General features: G+C 46.7%; 1 protein-coding gene across 2 annotated transcripts in view; it reads right to left on the reverse strand.

The window, feature by feature from the left end:
- LOC133073477 (kalirin) overlaps positions 1–15,458 on the reverse strand; it is a 496,969-nt gene extending 481,511 nt beyond the window's left edge. For both annotated transcript variants that reach the window (XM_061166983.1, XM_061166982.1), the window contains exon 1: positions 15,282–15,458. In XM_061166983.1, the coding sequence (XP_061022966.1) occupies positions 15,282–15,354 (73 nt within the window). In that variant the 5' untranslated portion in view covers positions 15,355–15,458. The remainder of the gene's footprint in view (positions 1–15,281) is intronic.
- Between the last annotated feature and the right edge of the window lie 606 nt (positions 15,459–16,064).

A 16,064-nucleotide genomic window follows, 5' to 3' on the forward strand; every position in this document is an offset into this window, starting at 1 on the left:
AATACCCCAGAGAGGGATCAGATCAGACCAGTCCCGCCCCTATGAGGCAAAGACCAGGGGAATCCAACCATCATACCATGACTCTCCAAGTACCCCTCTCCCCCTACCCACGCCATTATCACCACAAGTTCACAGGTGCACCTCTACAGACCCAGATCAAGAGAAGTGGGAGAATATGAGAAAATCCAAGTGAATGGGAAATTTACCTGTAAGAAACAGTCATCTAAAAAGACAAATTCAGGGGGAAAAAAACCACACACATACATGACACACTACAAACTAGCCAAGTTGAGGTGGAGGGAGATCAGCTCCACATTAGAAAAATTTTAAAGTTACATTTTCTTTGCACAGTCAGGTGATAAGGAGTGTGCAACTGAGCTGCAGTGTCACCCATCAGAGAAAAACCCATCCTGGGTTTTGCAGAATGAGCCACTCTTCACTGAGCCACTCTTCCACTCAGACACACATGTCTCTTTTCCAAAAGCAAATAGAACATATCATGAAACGTTTCACTCTATCCCTGGTGCAGCCAATTCCCTACCAGACATGAAAAAACGTACAGTCCTCAAAGGAGGTACAGCTGTCACTGCCATCCAAGTCCCCTGGCTCAGCTTTCAACCACACTCAAAACCAAGGGAGATCCCAGAGAAAGGCGGCAGACAAAATCCCTTTTCACTGACTCAGCAATTTTATTTGTCCAGCGTATTTTCCTTCTATTATCTCACTTTATCTCATATTGCTCCTATGATGTATGGCAGGGCAAGTGTGTTTACCTCTCTCTTCAGATGAGGAAAGACAGGTCCCATCTGTAAAACCAGACATTTTAACTGGCTTGGCGAAGTCACAGAGATAATTAGTTGTGGGTAGAATTGGAAACCAAGGTCTCCTGAATCATATCCTTGGATTCTTCTAGCCAAACACAAACTATGGCTTTTGCACACACAGCCTAAAGCACTTCCATACCTGTGGTATTGGAATTAACTTTCACTCAAAGCCACAAAACACATGTGGCTTTTTTTGGCTAATTGTGACTTCAAATCTGGCTCCTAAGTCACTTAAAGGCATACAGCAGAAGCCAAGAATGGCCTCTACCATTTATTTAAATGCCATTAATAAAAGCGTCAGTGAACACTGCACAGAAAGTTAGCCTCCAGAGAACAGGACTGACTGTTCTCCCTCCTTCCTGATAATAAAAGCAGACGAAGCATCCTGATCCTATGGTTGTCCTGCCGTCACCTCTGAGAGAGATTAAATAACGGGTGATGCTCTTGCTACTCTTTGGACCAAATAATGTTCGAGAACAAACACTGGTCCTCAGAAAAGCTGGGTTATAAATGTCCACCATTAAGAGAATGGTTAAATAAAATGTGGCACATCCACACAACAGAATGTGACACAACTCTTCAAATAAATGAGGTAGAACATATGCATTGACATGGAAAAATGTCCACAATTACAAAGTGATAAAAACAAATTGCAGAATAAAAGGGATAGCATAATTCTCTTTTTTGTCAAAATATGAAAGAAAGCTAAGCATTTGTGATAAATACATACTTGCATATGTAACAGGTACCTATGTCAGTCAAATTTATCTTAACATCAGGGGAAAGGAGGGAGAAAGAGCATTCACTTTTCAACATCCTGAAACCATCCTATACTTTCATTTGTGTAACTATTTCTTACAACAGTATCAATGCCTTTACTCCTCCAGACAACTGACACATCCTCTGTCTTCTTTCATTACCCCATATAAAGAGTATTAGCTTATGAATGTCTCACTTTGCTCAATAGATACATGTATACTGATATATCATACATTTAAACTAATTGAGGGAAATGGTTTCATTTAGGAAAAAGTCTAAATGTCTAAGTAAATGTTCTATGAAAGTATATTGGAAACCAAATCTCTCTAAACAAAACCTTGTTTACCACCTACTTAAATTATCTTTTAACTTATAGACAATAAACACATATGAAATGAATCAATGAATGAGTGAAATTCCCTTTCTGATTGACTTCCAATGAGCCCTTTTTCCCTGTATCAATCTTCTCCTAACCCAAAAAGAATATAAACTCTTCAGAGACAAGGACCATTTGTTACTCACCTTTAGTAACTCCTTTAGTACCTGGCATAATACTGGGCACATCGTAGACACTCAGTCAATATTGTTTAGTTGATCCATTTGAATGTTTGAACTTCCCTATGTGGATATGAAATTAAAAGATGTTTGCTCCTTGGAAGAAAAGCTATGACCAACTTAGATAGCATATTAAAAAGCAGAGATGCTACTTTGCTGACAAAGGTCCATATAGTGAAAGCTATGGTTTTTCCAGTAGTAGTCATGTATGGATGTGAGTTGGACCATAAAGAAGGCTGAGCACTGAAGAATTGATGCTTTTGAACTGTGGCATTGGAGAAGACTCTTGAGAATCCCTTGGACTGCAAGGAGATCAAACCAGTCAATTCTAAAGGAAATCCACCCTGAATGTTTATTGGAAGGACTGATACTGAAGCTCCAATACTTTGGCTACCTGATGCGGAGAGCTGCCTCACTAGAAAAGACCCTGATGCTGGGAAAGATTGAGGACAGGAGGAGAAGGGGACGACAGAGGATGAGATGATTGGACAGCATCACCAAGTCAATAGATATGAGTTTGAGCAAGCTCCGGGGGATGGTGAAGGACAGGGAAGTCTGGGGTGCTGTAGTCCATGGAGTCGCAAAGAGTCGGACATGACTGAGCAACTGAACAACAACAACGTGTATTTTTGCAAAAGAAGGGTGCGTTAGTTTTCCAGTGCCTGTGGGATATCTGTAAGCAAGCAGTAAAAGAGATCCCCTCTAATTAATCCAGAATAAACAACAAATGTTCGCTATATTTCACAGTAAATATTGATTTCATAGGTCTTTTTGTTTAAGGTAGAATTGCCTGTCTACACAAAACAGATTCATTTCTTTAGCACAATGTTTCATTACGAAACTCCCAAATGACCTGCACACCAATAAATAGCTCTTATAAAAAGAAAAAAAATTCAAGCCAACAAATACTAAATAAGCAAGTATATGCAAGGCACTACATTAATGGTGAGAAGAAGACAGACAAGTCCAAAGCAAAAGGTAGAGCCTACTTGGGGAAACCAGATATGACCGTTTTCCAAGGTGGGGCTTCCAAAACGTCTTGGAGTCATCGATGTTGAGTAAAGTTCTGGAAAGAAACTAATGTCCAAACAAGTCTAGTGTACAGCTCACCACCTTGGACATCTCATCCAAGTCACCAAATAAGGACTCAAGAATCCCCTATTTTCACCTCTACTCTAGAGGCTCCAGGGCTGAGCGAGATGCAGAAGTCTGCATACCTAGCTCACTCTGAATTCAACTGGACAGATCATTCTTTAAAGCAATTCTTACCCATTCTCCAGAGAATGGATCCAATCCATCTCCTCTCTTTATGGGATCTCAGCACCCCGCAGTCCTTCAGATGATCTTGGATCCCACTCACAGGGAACAATGAAGTCAGTCTTCTTAATAGCTTAATAAGGACTTTACCATCTGACCTATACATCTGACCTGAAAACCTCCTGGTCTTTTCTCACAGCCACAGAGGAAGAGGTGTCCCTCCATCCCAGAGATAACCTCTTTGCCTGGGAACCTCATCCTTTCCTGACTTCTGAAGAAGGTAGTACCCACTCTGATACCCTATCCACACGCATACCACTTTCTATCACTTTCAGTGTCTACCACTATTTCCTCCTGTGATTTTTTTCTCAAACACTCAAAGATTTTACTCTCTCTTTAAAGCAAACAAACAAAACTTCACTGGACCTGATAACTTTTAAAAAATTTATTGAAGTACAATTTGCATGCATATAATTCCATATATAAGTCTACAACTCATTGAAAGCTCACAAACAGATCACACCATACCTACGACCAAGAAACAAGACAACCAGTACTCCCAAAATGCCCCTTCAGTTACCATTGCATTATTTTCCTTACTTTTATTAGCAAACCTCTTCAACAATGGTCTATCTTCATTTTTACCATCTCTTCAGCTATTTCAGAATAAGCATCCCCTCTTCCATGAATCCTCCCCACACCCATGCAGATGAGGCTGTTGATCCTTCCTCTCTGTTCTCAATGTACAGCATGTGATCCTTTGTTTATGTGTCAGACAACTCCACCAGACAGTCACCCTCCATGTCAGAAAGATGATTTCTAACTTGCTGGTATGGTCTCAGCCTGGCACTTAATTAGGTTCATAGCTGGTGTTTGACAGTTGAATATGAATGAATGCAAGAATGAATGAAAAGATCCACTCACTGAAATCTAGTGTTTGCTGAAACTGATCAGTCTCTGTCCAGTTCTCATCAAAAGTAATCATGATATTTAGCTGTCAAAATGCAATGGCTAGGATCATGAAGAATGACTAGAAAATTATACTGTTCCAATCACTGGTTAAGCATTCTCTTTATATCCAAATATTTGAGCCTATTATGTGCCAATGGCCTGGGGTACAGAGACAACATCTTGCACCCACCCTACAAATGAAAGCTGTGACGTCACTCCCAGTGGCACTCTGTCTTTCCATGGCCACAGACCCAACATGGAGTCCTGCGAATCTTTCCCCTTAACTGCTCCTGAAGATACTCCCCCCTCTTCCCACAATCTCCTTTCTGGGAGAGTAACAAGTCAGAGACAGGAATCCCCCAGGAGCCCCAGACCCCTCCCCCTAGCCCCCTTTTGTCACATCCAATTAACCATCTGCCATTCTCCTGGGTCTCTCTCTAGGCCCACTGTCCAGCTGCCAACCGAACACTGTGCTTCCCCACCCCCATACCCCATAGATGCACATTGTCCCTGGGCTACAGGGTAAGAGTATAGCCACATTCCCAATCCCTGCCTGCCATGCCCTGGAATAACTGTAACTGCAAAATTAGAAATCACGTCCCTACCTACGTGGAAAGAAGGAAAGAAAGGAGAGAGGAAGGGAGGGGGAGAAGGAGAAGGGAAAGGAGGGAGGAAAGATGAGGAGGGTATCACAGGGGAGGGGAGGAAGCTACTGAAGCATAATTTGGAAATTCTAACCAGTAATATAATATTATATGCAATATAGTCTTACTAGGAATATATATAGTCATATTCTATTATATATAGTCATATTCTATTACCAGAAGTATGATCCCATTTCTATTACTATCACAATCTATAGCTACCAAATCAAGTAATCCTGATAGGTAAGGTTTGTTTATTTTTCACCCATTTTACACATAAGGAAACTGAATCTCAGGAAGGCTGTACCTTGTACGAGACACACAGTAAGTTCCTGTTCTAAGACTCTCTGATTCTGAAACTGAGCCACACCTACGGAAATTTCCACCTCCTCCTACTCCAGGGAATAGAAACCCAGTCCCCCCAGAGCCCACCTTTTGGTAATAGGATCCATAGGATCCCCTGGATTCCTACTCCGTCCCCTAGAGGGCCACATAACACACCTATCTAGATGACAGTTCTTGGGTCTGCCCCTGAAATGAGAGCTGAAGGGAGGGCTTTGGGGCCAAAGGAATGGGTGTGCTCACTGGCATCGTCTTCTGGTGTGAAGCATTCCTCTTCATGGAGAATGGGCAAGAGGCTCCTCCATGACCCCTGTCTGCTTCCTCTTTGTTTGAGAGCCTCTAGAGGCATTAAGGAAACAGAAAATTCAGAACAGGTCAGTCCCTGACAGAGAGTGTACCCGATAGCCAGGCATGAACCCTACTCAGGAAGCTGCCCGAATAACTTCCTGCCTGAATCCTCCTCCTCTGTCCTCTCCTCATTCATCCTCCACCGCCTCCGCCCCCCCCACCCTCCGCTCCCCCGACAACTTGCCTTTCTGACTCACACTCTGTAGGAAGTGATTCTACAGACCCCTCTAGAGCCTGGAGCAGATCCCACCTCAACCTGCAGAAGCAAGCCACAAGTACTTCTAAAAGGATTGTTATTTTGGGACTTCCCTTTCTAACTTCTCTGCCCAAGGGGCCTTTTAGAACCATGCCAACCCAGCTCACCCACTTCACAGCTGCCCTCAGCTTGCACTATCCACCCCAAGCACAGGACCACAAGCCCCTGATTCCCGAAGCCAGGCAATGCTCTTTCTGTTGGGGTTGTTGACCAAGCGTATGGTGCCCTCATCTGAGCTGCTGGCCAGCCGACTACTTTACTGAGGTCCGCCTTTCCCCAGTCTCCTCCTCTGACCCGAGGCTCAACCCCAGCTAACCTGGAGATCCACCCCAACATGCTCATCCAAGATCATCTTCCTTCAACTGCTCGTCTTTTCCAAATATTCATTCCCTTCCCCAAGCCTGCCTTCTCCCTCCTCCCCACTCCTAGGTATTCACAGATCTTCTCTACCTAAAAAAAGCCTCCCCTCAACTCTGCTACCCATCTCCAACTACTTTATTATTTTTAACCTTCCCTTCACAGCCAAACTTTTCCAAAGAGTCATCTATATGCACTCCCACCACTTCCTCCCCATCCACTCAACTCCCCATTCCCCTTGAAATTTGAATTCCACCTCCCATACACAAGTTAATGTTATCTCAAAGGTTACCAGTGATCTCCCAGTTTCCAGAACCCAGAAGGTTTGTTCAGTCCCCCTCTCCCTCAGCCTCTCTGCAGCACTAGATCCTGTCGATGGCCGGATTGTTCCCAAGCCCTGCTCTTTCCTGGTTCTCCTCCAGCCCTTCACTCAGGTCTACAGCTCTGTCCTTGGCCCTCTGCCCTTAAGTCTGTATACACTTTTCATTTATTATCTCATCTATTCTGATAGCTCCAGCCACAACTTCTTAAGGATATCTCCCAAATCTATATTTCCGTCTCTGGCCTCCCTCCAAAGCTCCAGACTCCCTCCGCTATCCGCCTACTGAATCAACACCTCCCTAAGCTATTTCACTGACACCTGAAAAGCAACATGTCCTAAAGAAAGTTCCCAAATCCTCCCTCTCCTCTGCCTCCCCACAGCTGCTCCTCCTCTTCCTGAACTCCTGATTTTCATTTAGGGTACTTCCATCCTCCCCATTACCCAGCTAAGCTTTGAAGTCATCTTTGAGACCTGCCTCTTCCTTAACACCTCTACATCCAAGTTACCAAGTCCTACAGACATTACCTCCATGAGTTCTCTCATAGCCACCCCTGCCTCCCCGTTAAAACTCTGCCATCTCAAGTTCAGACCCTCCTAACCTTTCACAGTGGTCTCCCAATCCAGCTCTGGCTACCAGTTCCTCCCCTGTTGCAACTGACCCTCTGCAGGGAAGCCAGATTTATCTTCCTGATGATATCAGCACCCCAATTGGAAACTTGCAGTGGCTCCTGAAAGCAAACTGAAGAAAGACCATACTCTGGCCTGTCATTCAAAGCCTGTGGTTATCTAAGAGTCCAGTAAATGTTTAACAAATGAAGCAATCAATCAACTTGGTCCCCATCCCCTTCTGACTTTGCTCTCCCATTGACCATCCAGCTGAATCCTCTGAGTCATATAAACTGGACCACTGACTGCCCCCAAATATGCCATGGATGGTCGCACCTTTTTTTAACACTGTTCCAACACTGTCTTCCCCATCTGAAGTCTACCCATCCTTCAAGTCTCAAGAAGTAACTACTTCCTTGAGGACACAGCTCATTTGCCACTTTTCACTCTACTTGTCTATCCCTCATACCCATGTTTTCTAGCTAATATCCAGCTCTCTTCTAATAAAGCCATGGGACAGACAGGGAGGAGATGAAGCTAATTCTCCAACAGTTTCTTCTTTACTTCTTTGTAATAATTCCTCTGTCCTCCCAGCTAATTCTCTCTGTTCTCTCACTCAACAGCAGACACAATTTCAAGCAGCTCTATTGATCCAAGAGCCCTGTGGCTGTCAATCATTTCCTAGTTATTTTGCTGCCAGTCATTCACACTCAAAGGAGTGGCAGGAGGAGTCTGAACAGCATGCAGACAGAGCAGAAGCAGGAACAGACTGAGTCACTGCACCCACCTGAGGCTCAGTGGAAGCAAGACCCCATTCTTGCTGGGCTTCTCTAGATGGTATGGGGCCATGTGGCCCAGGGCCTGGGGGACTGGCATTTTTATACTTTGGTGGAGGAGGAGAAGTGCCCTGATTTGTTGCAAGGAGGGTGCCCCATCCAGTTCCCATGGGAAACCAAACTGAGAAGGATTGGAAAAGGTCCCATGGAGGTCAAATTTAATAAAAGAATACTTGTCAGAAGAGGTACTTAGGGTAACACAATGTTTGATCTGGAAAGAACTATCTACATAAATTTGGAGAGAACTGTACAACTTCTAAAGACCTTTCACATACAGTGTCTTATTTGAGTCTTTCAACAACCCTATAAGGGAATTGGGGTGGGGGCAGGCATCATCCTCATCTTACACCCTAGATGTTACTCGCTCGCCCAAGTCATCCAGATAAGTTGAGAGCAATGGGGAGGGGTCACCTCCTCCTCTCTTACCTGACCTCCTCAGCCTCTTTCACAGGCTTTTTCTCCCTTTCCCATCCCTTAAATTCAAGTGCTCCCCGAGGGGGGGTATTATAATTATATCCATTTTCCTTCCTGCTCTATATTCTTTCTTGCAATGATTTTATACACTCCCAGAGCACAGCACATGGCTGCACTAGGCACTCGATAAATATTTGTCAAACAAATGACTAAATAAATGAAAGAAAAAGAGCCAAGGCCCAGACTCTAGCCTTCTGATTCCACCCAGGCTCCTGCACACCACTGTGATGCCTCTCCAGCACCCCTCTCACTTCATGTCAAAAGCCCCGCGTGGTCCCCCTTCAGGAGAGTCCCTCAGCCTCTGTGTCATCACATCACTTAATAATGAAAACAGCAGCTAAGGACAGCTAGGATTTCTTGTGTTCCTAATGTGGGTCAGAAACCACCAGATGTTATTTACATGTTTTTCCTATTTAATTCTCTCAACCTGTGAAATAAGCATTCTTGGTCCCATTTTGCAGAAGACTGAGGATGACACAGATTATATAATTTATTCAATATTCCACCCTTGATTAGTGCTGAGCCTATCTGATCCAAAACCCATGATCGTCCAGCTTCTTGGCCTTAGCACCACTGACATTTGGAAGCTGTAGAATTTTTTATTGTCCTGTGCATTATAAGATATTCAGCAGTATTCTAGACTTCTACCCAAAAATTCCAGTTGCCACCCCCTCCCTGAGTTATGGCAACCAAAAAATGTCTCCAGACACCACCAAATATTTCTTGGAGGACAAAACCGCCTCCATTTGAGAACCACTAAACTAAACCCTACTGCCTACCTCCAAAAGTGAACTACCAAGTTCCAGAACCAGAAAGAACTTGGAAAAGTAAAAGTGTTCATTCTTCAACAGCTAAAAAGGACCTCTAGTTCACCTATTCTGGTGTTTTATTGACACTGACAGTCGGGCAGATTTTTTTCACTTCTCAACTAATTTTTTTCTAAAGCTTCAGTTTATTCCAACACTTCTTCCATACCCCAAGAGATTATCAAATACAACTGGATAGAATGCACCAATAATTGAGTTATTGATGATTACTGGCACGAGGATAAAGCAAAGCCTCCCAAATCTTATGGAAGTGTGCCTAGATGTTATATGTCCTAAAATATATTAATGTAGAAATAACCAATATAAATACAATATTAAAAATATTAACAACATTCCCCTTTCAGAGCAACAAAGTCCTCTCAATACTCCATCAGCAGTTCTTGAGAAATGGCAAGATCAAAAGCCCAAATCATGATGGGTGGAAGTGGAGGAGAATCAAGAAGGAATGGTAAATATTAAATTAAGCATCATGTTTACATTCTGCAGCAAACACAACATCAAAAAGAGATGCTTTTCTTTGCTGCAGAAGAGTGCTCAGAAGGTAAGAGACTCCACCCCTTTCAGGTGCCTGACTATGCACAGAAAGGATGATGATATTTACCCCAAAAATTGCACACCAACATAGGGTGTTATTCCAAAATGTCCCTTGTCGATGATCTGGACCTGACGATGTCCAGTTCTCTAGGTGGGATGGGGTTTTTATTTAAGAGAAAAATTGAAAGAGTAGTCAGGGAATACCAATATATCACCACCTTAGATTAAGCTACTGCTTATATTTTGCTGTGTTTGCTTTACCTATATCAGAGGAAGATAGCTTGTTTTGGTTTGGTTTTGGTGACTCATAAACTTTTTAAAAGACCTTTTAAAGAACAAATCACTTAATTACGTGAAAAGGCTAAAAACAATATAATACCTCTGATGAAGTGAGAAAATGAGTACAGACAAGTGAGTGTTGTAGGAATTCCGGGGCGGGGGGGCGGGGGGGGTTGTGGAGAGTTGCTCTTGTGGGCTGTGAAAGCTTCCAGAAGAATGTGGTGCTCAAGTTTTGAAGAATGAGTTGCATTTGTAGAGTAGAGGTGAGGAAACATGAGTCAAACTGCCCTTGGACAGTGAGAAGAGCAGCCTGGCTAAAGCTGAGGTGTGAAAGACAAACTTGACCCTCAAGACAGTAGAGGGTCACTGTAGGTTCATAAACCAGGTGTGATGAAAGTACTGCAACCTACTTTAGGACGTGCAATCTGTCTGCAGATGGCAATTTGGAGTGGGGGTGAGAGAGCCATTCCAACGGCCAAGAATAAAGGCTACTGAAAGAGTCCATGGCACCATAATGGGTCTCCTGGCATAGGGCAGAAGCCCTGAGAATGAAGAGCATGGACTCACTATGAAAGATAATTCAACAGAGATAGTTAGAAGACAGACTCCTCAGAGACAATCAAGGTGTTAAATATCAACCCTAGGAAAGGGAAAATGTCAGTAACAGGAATAAGGAAGACAAAAGGAGAAGCTAGTTTAGGGACTTGGAAAGACAGAGTTGAGTGTGAGGCTGACCAAAGTCCAAGTAATAGAAAATAATCCAATTAAAAATGTCTTGACTCACAAGACCAAAGCTCAACAGAAATATATAAGATATTTCCACATCGATTTCATTAAATTTATCCTCTGATTTTTTTTTCCTTTGAGTCTTAGAGAAAGAGGTTTCTCCTTGGTTCACCAAAGCCAAGATTTTACTTTTACTAGGGAACCTCCTCTGTCTCACCTCTTCAGATATCTAACTCCATCAATCTAGCATCTTCAGTTCTTCCTGCCCAGAAGCTCCCTCCCTTCCACATCTAAAGCTGTTCTGACTCTCCAACAAAAAAATGAAAACTCTTTTTCTTGATGCTAATATCCTGTCTGACTAGCACTCAAATTCTTTTTGCCTTCACCAGTAAACTCCTACCCACCCCAAATGCCTACCCCGAATGCCTCTTCTATTACTGTGCTCCCAAGAGCTCACAGTGGCCTTCTTTTTATCACATTCAGTGACACTTACCTGGCATTCCTCTTGTTCAACCTGTCTGCAGCTTGTCATCACATCAGAACCCACGCTGACTCCCTGGGGTCTCTAGGATCAAGTCTCCTTTGCTCCCACTTTCTAAACAAGGACTTCTCCCCAAATTCTAACTTTAGCCCTCTCCTCTTCCCTCTACCCCCTCCCTCTGAGAGCAGATGCATTCACAAGCTTCAGCTGCAGCAAGCCTCGATGCAGAAGGCTTCCAAGGCCAGCCCTAATCTCCTGCCTGTGCCCCTGTCTGGAGTCCCATTTCTCCCACAAACCGATTCCACCTGTATGCTCCTTAATCAACTCTAATTTTCCACATCCAAAGCGAACAGCATTATCTGCCCTGCAAAACCCAGCTCCTGTCCTCAACCAGAGTGCATCAATCAAGACACAGTTGGTCCTCTATGCTTTCAACCCAGTTACTCCCATTTTCTTGTGGGCTTAATTTTCTTTCCCACCTACAACAAGTTTGTCAATAAATCCCCAAATTTATGCCTTTGACAATGCCTTTCTCTCCGAGTGATCCCTGAGTCCCCATTCTTTCTGCCACTAACCCAGCCAAGCCCCACTCCCTCAGTCTGAGTCACTTTTGCATTTGGATTCTTTCTCTCTCTTATCAACTCCATCTGTATGACCCCCCAGATAAACCTTTCCAAAATCACTTTCTTCAGGATGTGCCCTTGATCAAGAACCTAAAATGACCCCCTACCAATCTTGAATCAAATCCAATCTCCTCTCTCTTGGACTTCCAAGACTCTTCCTATCTGGTCTTGTCCTACTTAACAAACTCTGTTTCCCATTCCTCCCTTCCCTACACTTTCTGCTCCATCTTCCTGACATCCTCAATGTCAATGCCTCAACCTCCCTGAGATTTTGTCCATGATTCTCCTCCTACCCTCCATCTCTCCTTCATAGGCTACCCTGAGTCCCTCTCCTCTGTAGTTCTGCCAGCTTCTTATCTTAGAGCACCATAATGTTCAGCAGTTAATTAATCTCTAATTGAGCAGTAATTGTCAATCTTCTTTTAAAAGCTCTTGGAGGATAGAGACCACGTTGAACGTTTCTATCCCACAGCACCCTGGACAGCAGAAGGTTCCTTAGTAGGAGCTGAAAAGTCCTTGTTGGTTTTCTGTTCCCAATTCTGAGTTCCCATATTTCCCCTCCTCTGCCTCGTAACCATGATCAATAAAATTATTGTGACACACTTTCCCAGGCTTGGATCAAAGAGTTCCCAAATACAGAATATACCAGTCTGTAAGATTAGAGTGTGGGGTGTGTGTGCGCTTCTCCATGTGTCTATCTATCCATGTACGTGTACGGATACAGGATTTAGAGAATGTAGCTTAATCCATGATCAAAAGAACTTAAGTACCAAAATAATCAGAAGAGGACAAGGAACCAAAATGACAGAATTAGTCGAAATATGCCTGATTAGAGGCAGAGTACACCAGAGTTTTGACAAAGCAATTGCCAGTCTGGTCTTTGTGTAAGCAAAATTTTCCACCAGAAAGTAGAGGGTAACCCTGGCCCCAGGGACTTTGAAAATGTGTTTGAAGCTTTCTCAGTGGTTCGACTAAATAAATTTATAATCTGCCCAACCTACCAGGTGTAGAGTGCTATATTCCATAAAGATTGGGGGATCAGAAAGGAGACAATTAAGAAATATGGTCTTTTCCACATTTAAGAATCCCCAGGCTAGAGATTGGAAGGGAGTAAGATCAGAAAGCAGAGCACAGAGGGCCACTCAGGCGGGTGGTGGTCCTAGACCCTACAACAGATAGCCTGCCTCCCCTCTTACAACTTGTTACACTTTGTCAGTCATTTCCAGCCTTATCTGTTGTAGATTTCACCCTTCTCTGATTTGAAGAGCACATCAAACCTAGCCCCTCCCCCCCCCCCCCATAAGGCTGCCCAAGGTGGAAGGAGAATACCCCCAGCAGGATTCCACAGGAGACAGTCCCCAGTCTGTTATTTACTCTGTGATTTGAGCCAGAGCTAGACAATGTAAGCCCCATGTTGTATTTTGAAAGGCCCTGGGAAAAGTAACACATTGGACCATTATAGGTCATTAACACCATTAACACTGTGTGAATTCATTTGTCAGAAATTAGCAAGCATCCAGAAACTGAGATCTGCTCCAAGTGCCTGGTACAGAGAATGGACAGGAACTAGTGTCTGGATGGTAGAAAAAGGGAAGGAGGAATGGGTGCCAAAAGATAAAAGTGGATCCAGAAAGGGAAGGTGGGAAAGCTCATACTTCAAGAGTTTTCCCCAGAACTAAGGAAAGGCAGAATTTTGTGCCAGATGAGAGGCAGGAGTGGGGGAAGGTGGGGGTGTCAGGGAAGACATCCTGGTGAATGTTTCCAGATAATGACTTAACCCCCAGAACCTCTCTCCTAGACTATAAACTAAGGTTATAAACTCAGGTCAGGCACGTTTTTAGAATTCGTGCTTTGGTTCCTGGGCAGTGCATGTCTGAGTGTGCGGGGACTGGGGTGGGGGCGGGGGTGTATATTAGAATCCACGACTGGGTAAAAGGAACAAGGAGACAAGGCTGAGCCCTGGGAAGCAGGGTAGGAACAGGGGCTCCTTCTGTTTTCTCCAGGCTCTGACATCAGCTCCTGTCCTCCATCTCTTTACTCCTCAGACCAACTATAAAATGAACATATGGGTCGACCAACTCTTGACTTCTAATGCCACAAATCTCCCCAACAAAGCACCCCACCCCTTCCCCTCAGATGACCTCCAGGGCAGGGCAATGAGGTTAGGAAACAGATGGGTGTGCAGGGAGCCTCCAGAGCTAACCTGCTCCTTGACCCCACCAGTTCATGCGCTTTAATCCAATTTACAGAAAGAGGGGGTCCCCATAACTTATTGGACTCTTTGGGACAAAGATTCCAGACAAAATGGTTCCAGATATGGAAGATGGGGAGCTTTACCTACCGAGTTGGTGGAAGCCACAGGTAAAGAGGAGATGGAGAAACCCTGGTCATCAGAGAAACAGGGCCACAGGTGGTGGGAGAGGAGGGTGGTCGGCATCTGCTCTGGGAAAGGGGCTGTGCAGCCAAGGAACCTGCGACTCAGACCCAGGACTGGGTGGTGGCGGGGGCAAAGAAGAACCGTGAAAGCAGGTCTGGCGGGGGAGCTGTACATACCACAGGCAAGCAAAGATTCAGTGGGTGTGTATGAGGGGGACGCTAACTCACACGTCCAGAATGAGTGATTCGTATGAAAAGCTCCTGCGTTCCTATCATTGGAGAAGAGGAGGACAAGGACGAGGTCCCAGGCGCCCACCGCCCCCCCAGCCGAGTCCGCCTCTTAAGTCTGAGACGCCCGGCTCCTCACAAGCATCAGGCTCCGCGGTCCACCGTCCGCCCCGCTCCTGTCAGGCTGCAGCCTGCGCGACTCCCGGTCCCTCTTCGCGTATCAGGGCCCGGGGCCCCTGGCCCGGAGCAGGGGTGCGGGCGCGGGGCGGCCAGAGCCAGGCTGACAGGCGCTAGGGGGAGGGGGGAGCCGAGGGAGGGGCAGGGGGAGCCGGGAGCGCGAGCGGCGCGCTGCAAAGTGATCCAACCTCGCCCCATCCCCGCGCTCCGGGAGAAGGCGGCCCACGGGGACCGCCTCCCGCCTCCCCACACAGACTCCCGCAAGTGGGGTGAACGCCGAGGGGCGCCAAGCTCCCAGCCCCCACCCCTCTCCAAAACGCAACCAGCACTGCCATAACAACAAGAATCGCGGCAACTCCGGCCCGGACGACGAGGGGGACAGCACCCCCCAACACGCCCGCCCCAGCAACAGTCTCGGTCCCCAAACTTGTCCGAGAAGCTGCGTCCAGGGCAGCAGCACCTCCCTCCCCCCCAGCTCCCCGCGCCCTGCCCAGCTTACCTGTCCGGAAAAAGGCGTCCACGTCCGAGTCGGCGGCTCCGCCTTCCTCCGCTGCCCCCTCCGGGGGGTTCATGACTGGGGGAGAGCGTCCACGGGCAGCCTGGGGGCGGCCAAGCCCGGGGCCGAGGGCTGCTTGGCGCCCTGTGGGCGGAGGGCGCTGGGCTGCGGACACTGGGCTTCGAGGGCGGCCGGCCGGGGCGACTGGGCTGGGGCAGAGGACGCCGAGGCTCCCTCAGGCGGAGGCGCACGGCGGGCTGGGGGTGCCTGCCGCGGGCTCCCCCATGGTCCGCCTTCCCCGGGGGGCGCTGGCCGCCTGCGGTCTGCCCGGGCCGGGGTCCGAGCTGCTTGGGCGCCCGCTCTCCCTCAGCGGCGGCAGCTGGCTCTCCTTCTCGCCCGTCTGCCTGTCTCTATTGTTCAGCCCTGCTCGGCTCTCCTCTTTATTTTTCCTCCTCCCTCCCACCCTCCCTGTCTCTCTACCTCCTCCCTCCCTCGCTCTATCGCCCGCACGCTCTCAGCCTCCCTCCCTCGCTCGCTCTCTGGCTCCCCCTCTGGCTCCCTCCGCCGCCGCCGCCTCGCAGCTCCTCCCCCGGCTCCCGCTCTCAGTCCCGGCCAACAATGCCCCGGGCAGCGCCGAGCTCAACTGAAGCTTCGGCCCGGGCCGGGGGTTCGCCGCGGGCCACCGGCGGCGCGGACGCCTCCCTCCCCCCGCCTCCCCGCGCCGGCCTCTCCAAGGAGCCAAGCCCGGGCCCGGAGCTATTGTTCGCGGCTGTGCTAGGCCGGCTT

This window comes from Dama dama, chromosome 19 (assembly GCF_033118175.1).
Source record: "Dama dama isolate Ldn47 chromosome 19, ASM3311817v1, whole genome shotgun sequence".
NCBI classification, from domain to species: Eukaryota; Metazoa; Chordata; class Mammalia; order Artiodactyla; family Cervidae; genus Dama; species Dama dama.